Source organism: Borostomias antarcticus, assembly GCF_949987555.1.
Source record: "Borostomias antarcticus genome assembly, chromosome: 15".
Taxonomy (NCBI): Eukaryota; Metazoa; Chordata; class Actinopteri; order Stomiiformes; family Stomiidae; genus Borostomias; species Borostomias antarcticus.
This window is the reverse complement of record NC_140248.1, coordinates 10,704,382-10,714,693: the sequence shown is the minus strand read 5'-3', so window position 1 is coordinate 10,714,693 and position 10,312 is coordinate 10,704,382. Positions and strand designations below refer to the sequence as shown.

At 41.6% G+C, this 10,312-nt stretch overlaps 1 protein-coding gene across 3 annotated transcripts; it reads right to left on the bottom strand.

The window, feature by feature from the left end:
- Window positions 1-4,883: 4,883 nt before the first annotated feature.
- On the bottom strand, window positions 4,884-10,299 carry fam76b (family with sequence similarity 76 member B). 3 transcript variants are annotated; one of them, XM_084449906.1, is made up of 11 exons: window positions 10,255-10,299; window positions 9,840-9,927; window positions 9,152-9,216; window positions 8,875-8,929; window positions 8,549-8,704; window positions 8,285-8,463; window positions 7,852-7,902; window positions 7,604-7,681; window positions 6,424-6,559; window positions 6,190-6,291; window positions 4,884-6,059 (listed from the first exon to the last, which is right to left on the bottom strand). In XM_084449906.1, the coding sequence occupies exons 2-11, from the start codon at window positions 9,924-9,926 to the stop codon at window positions 5,970-5,972; spliced, it is 999 nt and encodes a 332-aa protein (XP_084306032.1). In that variant the 5' UTR covers window position 9,927; window positions 10,255-10,299; the 3' UTR covers window positions 4,884-5,969. The 3 variants fall into 3 exon arrangements, with proteins under 3 accessions (XP_084306032.1, XP_084306031.1, XP_084306033.1); XM_084449905.1 differs by having other exon boundaries at window positions 9,840-10,293; XM_084449907.1 differs by having other exon boundaries at window positions 6,424-6,556; window positions 9,840-10,293.
- Window positions 10,300-10,312: the final 13 nt, after the last annotated feature.

Sequence of the window (10,312 nt, the reverse complement as noted above, 5' to 3'; positions counted from 1 at the left end):
TTGCCACCATAGTAACTTAAATATCACTTTTATACACATGTAGCCTAAATATCACCATGCTCACCTGAAATAATAGAAATCGCATCATCAGCAAACTAAAGATCTCGTAATCCTATGACGCACATTCATCTCCCTTGACCCCATGAACCTGAGCTGGCCAGCGCTTGTTTGAGTAGTTCTCAAAGTAACCATCTATTCCCTGCATCATTACAGAGTATGCAGTATGTGAGTGGACATCATATTACAATAGATAAAATAACAAAACAACACAGTCAGAAATGAAGGTGTCCAATCTTATGCCTAACATTACATGAGTCCCACTTATACAACTGTGTGTGTGTGTGTGTGTGTGTGTGTGTGTGTGTGTGTGTGTGTGTGTGTGTGTGTGTGTGTGTGTGTGTGTGTGTGTGTGTTGTACAGGTGGGTATACGAGTGTAGCCTCATGAAACCATCCTGATTTCGAAAGCTCACATTCTGTTTCTCTCGTAAATCAGTCCGGATATTCTCCATAGAGATCCAATTCTGTCAGATCAGAAAACGATCTCACCAATCAGTGTTGGATCTGAGGAATCTGAAATACAAACAGCTACGCTGGGTGGGTTTAGGTGTGATGACAGCGAGGAGCGTTTGAAGTTAGCGTGTGACGGTGATAGACAGATTGTTCATCCAATGACCTGCCAAGTATTTTTGAAAGTGCCTGCCCTTTTCCAAACAGTTTCTAATAGAGAGTTCCCTGATGGTTATGCGAAGCAAACCATCTGGCGCATCAGAGTGTGTGCATGTGTGTGCAGAAGATTTGTTGATTGCGGGCTAAATCATTTGCAGATGAAACCATCCCTCACAGATCATCCTGAGGATACAGTTATTATTTTCTTTACACTGAAAATCATGAACACAGAACTACAGGGGCCCTGCCCTACATTAGTATCTGTTGCATACACGTGTGAGTGCTGGTATATTAATTCATTTTCTTCTGGTATACCATCAACATCAGTTCTCACAAGTTCTATTTTAACTGCTCTTTTCATGCAGGTCCTAAGTTGAAGTTTAGATGAGGTGGGACAGGCATACGCCAAGACGGTGAATTGGAGCAGTGCAGTGACGATAAGACAAATGGCTCAGCAGAAATTCTCACCAAACCACACATACCCATACACACACACACACTCACACTTCCCAATTATTTCAGTTCATGTCAGCCTTCTCCTCCTCCCATACAGTATGTCTCACCCAGCAACAATAACACCACCGCATCAGCTGACACAGTTATAGTTATTGCGCTATCAGCTTTATAGATGGGCAGGTGGAGTAAAGTGTTGTTTTTCCAGTCATGGCTGAGCCTGACACACTGGACTCTCACTTCTCTTTACACACACCACAAACCTTCCTGTTCTGGTTCTTGAGTCAGGGTGGTCTATATGAGACATTTTGACATAATCAGCAACTTGATAAACAACCAGTCTGAAAATTACTAAAAGTCTTTTCTATAGCAGCTAGTGTCAGCCAGTTCATTTGATGAAAACGTTTAACAAAGGGATCAAAATCTAATTTAAGTATATCTCTCTATATATGTCTCAGTCACCTATTTAAATCTTTAATTTGCTATTTTCTGTGCTCCCCCTGCTGTATGTTGAGGGTGGGGTTGGTATATCTCCTTGATATATCTCATTTGCATTGAGAAGGACTGTTGGTGGTGGACACCTTTCCAAGAAGACTGAACGGCACTGATGCAATTAGTCCATCACTTGTTCATCATTCCTTTGGGTTAGGGTTATTGTTTTGAATTGAAAAGATAGATGTGATCACCACACCTCAACGTCAACCAGCTTCACATTATCAATGTCCATTTGAGTCTAGAGGTGCTCAACACTATTGCATCATTGTCACACTCAGCCTGCAGCAATCACAAAGCTATAAACTAGTATTTATTTATTTACAGGACCCGAGGGGTGGGTTCTTTATTCGGCCACAGTCAGGGACCCGACTGAAGAGCTTCTGTTCTTCTGCAGGTTTTTCGTATTGGGTTCTTTGGGAGGAAACCCTTGTGAGCATGGGGCGAACATGCAAACTCCACACAGAAAGGCCCGCAGACCTTAGGTACTAGGTACCATACCACTGTGCCACACGTGAGCGATTTTGGGGCTCAGTGTCTTGCTCAAGGACACTTCAGCACAACACTGAAAGCTGAGATCGAACCAGGGACTTTGTGATCCCCAGCCGACTGCTCTACCTCCTGATCTACTGTACGTATCGCCCCATATGCTGTGTATCTTAACACAGATGACCAGCATTATGCAGGAAGTTAAGTTTGCCTATAGTAAATCATCTTCAAAGGTCAAAGATCAAAGGTCATCAAGAGAAGTGATTGTCACACCCTCCCAGAATTCTCTGTTCCCGGTGATTAATCATGCTTGTTGTCGTTTCATCATACTTATTTTGGGTTGAGTGACATTATTATTGATTGTGATGCTATGTAAATGATATGATAGTCATTCATTCCAAACTTCAGAGCCCTCACAAGGATCACACCCAGTTGAATCTTTACTCAACATCCAGAATTCACAGTACTTCCTGAAGTTGTCTGATGTTCTCTGAAAACCTTGAGAAATTAGATTATAGTCCAGTTAAGATTGCCAATGTAGTTCTAGAAGATCACCAATGTATGTTGACTGTCCATACACTGTAAGAGTCTTGATCAAATAATCATGCACTTAGAATGTGTTAATTATAATGGGGAATAAATAAAATATCTTTGTCTCATTCTCGGCTTGGAAATTCCTTCGATTCCTAACTCTTGTCATATAACAGACTGAATAGAGGGAAGGTCAAATGTAAGACCGTTATTGATAATTGTTTTGAAGTATACTGTAAAATGTAACCCATAATAGCTCATAACGCCATTATGGAATCGGACATTGTTTTCTTAGCAAGCCAAGCATACTTTTGACCTAATAACAGATCTGACATTTACAGCGCAGTAAACTGGGAGTGTTTCCAGCTGATAAGCCTGTAAACCTTTTTTTAAAAGACACGAAAAGCTCATAGTGTATAAGACACCAAAAATTACTTCACTTCTCAATATTTCATTGCTCAGTAAAATAAATATTTCCACAATCATTGGAAGTAGTGATTTCCTGCTCACCAAAGATTTCCAAATCAACATGACAATGTTGCACTTATCTACAGGCTGTTGCTGCTGATTCTGTGTTCCTGTATTTCAGTTAAACATGTTTGACTGCATTAATGATTCAGCAATTGCTCCTTTGTATGTTATCATCCCTCAGCAGTGAATATCACAGCAAGTTCCCATTGCTGCACCTTCCTTCCAGACCCTTGCTCATGTCATTCTCTGCCCTGCCTGACCCTATGGTTTACACACAACAGTGGATTATCATTCCCACTGGCTGCAACACAAAATAATAATATTCATCTAACACACAGTCCCTGTCCCAGTGAAGCCTTTCTTAGCCCCCTCATCTCCCCAGAGTAGGGGGAAAGTAACAGGTAGGTGGTCTGCATGTGGAAATAGCTGGTCTACAAGTCTGCCATGTACAGTACATTAATGTGCAGGCTCATATAATAAGCCCTCATACAATACATGAGTTTACTTTGTCAAATCCCTAGCCTCTTTTAAACCAACAAAGGTTCTAGGGTGTCTTGCCAGTTGCATGGAGACAAGGTTCAGACAGGTACAGTAGAAGACAGTAGCTGCTGGCTTCCTTTTGGACTGTCAGCAGATTGATTGACACACCCCCTCTCTGACACCCACATCCAAGTCCAATATCATGATGGCTTTATGGAGCATTGCACAACACAATACAGTAACAGTCACGTGCATGCTAAATAGCTCTTGACCTCAGCACCAGTTCAAAGTCCTTAGTTCAAGTAATGAGCAAAGCCGTTTAATCTTCCATTTTTTCTAAATGGCATAGGCCTACTTAAAATGTCTCTTAAAATCACTTAAAAGCGGCATTGGGAATTGTAAATTGTTCTTATGTTTCTAAGGGAATAAAGGCTGGTGAGGGACGATTTGATAGAGATTGAGCTCAGGTCCAAAATATTTTACAACTTTGAAAGTAACAGTAACTGACAATAACTGACAGTATTTGGTTGTTAAAATTATGTTCAGTTAGGCCTTCCCTCGGAGTTAAATGATGGCTGAAAACGTCATGACCTCCAGCTAACAATATTGTTCAACATACAGTATAATCTGAAACTGATAGCTGCATCACAGCTTTCAGATGTATAGAACAGCTTGACAGGAGCTTGGCAGAGGGGGAGCGGATAAGCTAAATCATTGTGCGTGGCTGACTGTTGATCTCAGCCTGACTCACCATCCAGCAGGATCAGACACCACTCCCTAGATCCCTAGACTACGATGTTTTTGTTTGTGCATAGCTTAATTATTTACAGATAGGCCTAATATGCAAACACGATAGAAACGTTTTCAAAACAGCCAGTCACGAGACTAATGAGCTAATGACTTCAAAATACACTTTTAGTTTAGTTCTACACAGCGCAACTACTCAAGAATCCAATTTCATCATAACAAGCAGTCAAGACAAGTCAGGAGTCATGCTGGATCACTTTTATGTATGCCTTTTCTAGAGTTAAGATTAGTTATTTTATTATTGCACCTAAGCAATAAAATATCTGCCTTCTATGAATATAATTTGCAGAAAAGGACAAATAAACTAGCGCCATCTAGCGGCCAGATGTGTCAATGGCGTTGGTATGAACGAAGGTACAGACAACATACAACATACACAGTAAATGGACACTACAACAGCACATGCAGGGAGGAAGGGGCTCTTCGGTATCTGCTAAAGAGCGTTATACGCAGAAAAAAAAAAAAACACACAGAACTTGTTTAACCAGATTTAATATTTTTGAAACATTGGGTTTGGAAAAAGTACAAAAGTGAAATTGTACGCCACAGTATGAAACCAGCTCTATAAGGTTCAGAGCTGCAAAGTGAAAGGTGTTCCTTTAAAAAGCATATTCTACATAATGTTTATCATTAACCAGCCTTACCTTACAAATACTCACTAAAACAGTTACAAGCAACACATTTTAAATACATAGGCTGACCCCTGTAATACCTTTACATGTGATTCTTAAAAAAACTAAATAAAAATAAAAATAAGTCTAAAAAGTACATTACAGTACATGAGACCACAATGCCATTCTGTATATGGCAGTAAGTCATGCAGTATTACAATCGTTCCACTACAGAGAAACAGCAAAGCACTAAAGTCGTCACACAGTGAGAAAGAGGGCAGCCTGGAGGTGTCTCTCTACAAAACACGATTTCAAAATATCTCAATGTTCATTGGTTGGTTTTGGACTTTAACGTCGAGAGAACTCTCTGCTGCTGGCCAGCAATGCTGTGGTCACCCTTTCGACAGTTGCATACATAGTAAGTTGAGAAGGATCTCCAATAAGGAGGAGTCCCTCTCCCATAATTATGTCCATTTAGAAAAATAGAACTAATATGGTACACGAATTGCTGTAGAAGAAAAATCCCCAAATTTGGGAAATACTCTTGAGTATGTGTGAGGAAACATAAAAAGCTAAGAAATATTAAAATTGAATAAATAAAATTGCATGACATCAGAGATCCAAGTGGATCTGCGATGTTGACCACGCCGTTTACCCAGGCAGTGTAAATATGAGGTCGTCTCCTCCACTCCTCCTTCCAGTCACGTCAGGTAGCAGATCCCCTGATTTAAGCACTCTGCGCATGTCGATGATTGGAGGAGGTGTCCTTATCGTTGGGTCGTCATGAAAGTAGAATTCCATGTACAGCATGTTCACCGTGTTAGCAAGTAAAAAAAACAAAAAAAAAACATAATTGAACATGATGGCAATGATTGAGGAAACGGAGGAGGGAGAGGAAGAATGGCGTCAGGCTTTCACAGTGCTGAAACAATGAAGCCACTCGGAGCCGCTGCTGGCAGGGCTTGTTGTTAGGGTAGGAGCAGTGAACTCCCCGTCCTGTCAAACTTCTTGCCCTTTGAGAGGGCGGCCACTTGTTTCAACAGCTCTCGGTTTCTACCCTGCAGGATGAAAGACACGAGTGGGGTCAGTAAGTGCATTGACACGATGGAGAAGTGTTGAAATCAGCAGGCACATTCTTTTTGTGAGGTGGTTTCAGACACGTTGTTGTGGGGTTGTTTCTGGTCCCACCTGTTGTGCCTCCATGGCCTCTTTGTGTGCCTTGTCCATGTTGTTCATTTTTACCCTCATGTTGGACTCCTGGTACTGGAAGTCTGCCTTCAGCTCCGTGAGCTGAGAGGAAAACACGGCAATGAGAGACATGATATTTCTGACACAGATGTTGATGGATGGTACAGTAGTTTATGGTATGTAGGAAAGATGGGTTATGGAATCCTGTGAGTTGTGCACATGTACGCATGTTACCTTCCGGTCCTTCTCTAGGATAGTCTGATCCCTCTGCTGAAGAAGTCTCTTTAATGACATCACTTCCTCCTTCAGCTGACTGATGAGAATGAAGTTGTCTGTGCCTCCAGAATCCATAGATTGGGTGATGGAACTACTGATGGAAGGGAGAACAGACAGAGGCAGTATTAGAATGGCAGAGGTAGCACTGCCAGTTCTTTGGCCTCAGATAATTCTCTCATACTACTGTAGCCTCTTGCACCACTGCCAAGAACACCTGGATTGCAAAGGGATGTGAATCTATTACTGAGCTGTGCATTCTACCCACGTTGCCCAGAAGTGTCAGCAAGAACCTGATAAAAGGTTGACCTTGTTTAAACTCCACAAAGGGCAGTCAACTAGGTGGTTGGGGTGTGGCAAAGTAGTCTAAGGCTAACTAAGGCCAGTCTTAGAAGCGCACATCCATGTGAAAATATAAACTGTTGCCAAATAGTATTGGTTGCATTGCTACGCGCAAGTCCATTCTATTGCAGAAGGGGATATTATTTTAGCTAGGCCTACATCATGATCTACTCCAAGTGAGGAAACTTTCATTGAAAGTTGTCTGATGACCACGAAGGTGCACAGATTCCCAGTTACAAAATATCCTAAAGCTATGCAGTTACTAACATAATACATAAGCAAGAAATGAAAACATGCTAACAAATGTGGTCATAGCTTGCAGTATTACTGACAATTTAGATTATTTCCAACTTAATGGACAATTAAGTCATGTTAGTCGATCAATGGTTCAATCAATGGTTGCCATTTTTGTCACATATTTGACCAAGACAGCAGACAACACCACTCCTCAAAAAAGAAGAGAGGACCTCCATAGATCAGACACGCCATTGAGATTAACTATTTACATCCGTTAGCATTAGCCTACTAGCCTATGGAAACTTTTTAAAATTAGACATGGGTAGGCATAGAATTTACACTCCTAGTGAAAATAGTGGTTACGACCAGTTGATGCCACGGTCTTAAAGTTACGCCCAGAAAGTTAAGACCGGTTTAGCTTATGACCAAGCCCAAGCCATGTTGGTGCAACTGGCTCCTGGGTATCAGAGTCTCAACACACTGTGACCTGATGAAGTAATTACTGTAAGTGCATATAATAGGACCTTGAATCTCAGTAAATTAACTAACAGCCATCTCGTACCTGTCCCCATTGGATGGCTTCATCTCCAGTTTTGGTTTCTTCTTTGGAGTCTCCTTCTGGATTGAAGAGGATTTATGGCTGCGAGGAAAATCAACAGCAATGCAAAACTTTAGACACCAACACTCCATCAGCACTTGATCATGTCCCTAGTGCACCACGGTTTGTAACTGCTCCACAAAACATGCCAAATAAGGGCTATGTGTCAATAAGGAACAGGACCATGTGAATCCAAGGAAAGTATGTCTCACCTCTGCTTCCACAGTCCCTGTTCCTGCTCTGGACTGAGGCTCCCACTGAGTCTGTAACACACACACACACACACACACACACACACACACACACACACACACACACACACAGACACACAGACACACAGACACACAGACACACAGACACACAGACACACACACACAGACACAGACACAGACACACACAGACACACACACAGACACACACACAGACACACACACACACACACACACACACACACACACACACACACACACACACACACACTACTTATCACACAATTGGATTAAACATGTCCCTTTCAATCTCTGGTAAGATGAATAACACTGAGATTAATAATTTATACAATATGTCTTTTGCAGGGCCAACAAACACCTCATACAGAGGAGCCGTAGTCTATGTTAAAGAGAGGGACCCAGGTTGTGGGCATACTTGTGGTGGGTACTGCTGTGTCTGTGTTGTTGGTGATGGTGATGGTGCTGTCTGGAGTGGTGGTCCTTTTCGCTTAATGAAGAGGAGTTGGAGCTGAAGCCTTTCCTCTGCTCCTTGGTCTTCTGTAGGACCCGGCGGTAGGACAGAGTGCAGAGCCAGCATAGCAGCTTACCATCCACCTGACGGGAGACCAGAGAAAAGACAAAGACTACGTTAGACCAAGTAACGAGTTAATGCATATTTACACAGTGTGTGTATGCCTACCTTTCTCCTGCCCTCCTCCTTGCGGTCAAAGGCGCACTGTTGTTTGCACTGCTCACAGGTTTGTGGAGGACCATATTTTTTCTCTGAGTTGGTACATCGCTGACACTTTGTCCCTATGAATGCTGCAATGATGTTACAGTACTGGCAGGGTTTGGGCTGTAAGATAAAGACAAGATGTCAAACAAGAACATTTACACATATGGTTTTGCAAAAACAACATGGCAAACATAACCTGAATTGAGACCTCTGACCACCAATAAAGGCCAATAATTTAAGTCTCCAGGAAAAGGCTTTGTAGAATTAAAAATGATTCAAAAGTCAATTACCGTCCCAAACTGCTTTACATTCTGTGCACACTTCTTGCAAATTGTATTAGTTTTGCTGTGAAAGAAGAAAATTTAGGTTGGCACACTATCCACAAACAAATTCCAGAATAAAATCCAGAATAGCCCACTTTATATTCAAAATATTCGCCTTGAAACCTCCATCTTCAAAAGTTGCACAACTAAAATAATGGAAATTATCTTCACAGTAAAAAAGGAGCAGATTACATTACAGAGATAAGCTTTGGGTATAGTACCATGCAGGCCAACAAGGTCATACCTCTCTTGTTGAAACTCCGATCTGCAGAATGTACACTTCACTATGGGGTGTGCAATGCGACACTCCTGTATTTACACAAGAAACAATGTGTGTTAAGTGATTTCGCCTGCGTGGCACTTGCTACTGATTTTTCAAGGACAATTGTTGTACAAAATATTAACAATACACCAATACATTTTGTAGTTTGAAATGGAAAAGATCTTTGTTGCTGCCATTCTTCTCACTGAACTACTTCAATCAAGGTATCAATAATAACATCAGGGTATATCCCATTACTGCTGATTAAACCAAGGGCCACACATATGATCACAGTGCTACCCGCTAACGTTATCTTTCAGAAGCATTTGGACACAAGTCCCTCCAGAATACTACGCATCTTCCACGTTATCTAGCCAGCAAGGTGGACGTTTGCGTTTTCAGGTTGCAAAGATAAAGCTGTTACGTAACCTAACAAAAATATTCGTTGTTTACATGACTAAACTGACCGAACCTGGGTAGCTAGTTAATCACTCATTGGAATGGAATTCCACAGACTAAGTAGTTGGAACCCGAGACGGATATACAACGTTTAGTTAGCTTTCAACGTAGTCATTCGTTTTGCCAGATTTGGGGGAGCTAGCATTACCTAGCTAGGTTAAATAGCGAGCTACTAGCTAGTGAAACTGATCCCGGAGGACCCACTCCAAACCTTGCACAGTTGCTGGCCCTGCGACAGTTCTTCGAAGGGATAGCGCTGGTTACACTTCGTGCAAGCGTACAGGGCCGAGGTTGCCATTCTAGTCGGGAGCAAAAAGTCACGAATAAAAGAACAAATGAACTAACTAGAATAGCTAGCCAGCCAACGTTAGTCGCCCTGTCTATCTCTAACTATTTCCTTGGCAGTGTAAGTGAGCTAGCCGATGTTAGCATACACTGTAGCTAGGTTAGCCAGCAAGCTAATAATTGCTAGGCTAACGGTAAATAAACAGCTAAATCTTTTCAAATGTCTATCATTGCTTACTGTTAGCGCGCTAACCAAAATAACTTGACATCAATAGTCATAAATACTGGAATATAATTCGTAAAACACCACAAAAGTTGTGATTTAAAAGGAGTTTTCTCACTGTTCTTAGCCAGCTCTTGCTAGCTGGCTAGCTAGCTATTTTCCCTTTCTCTTTTTTG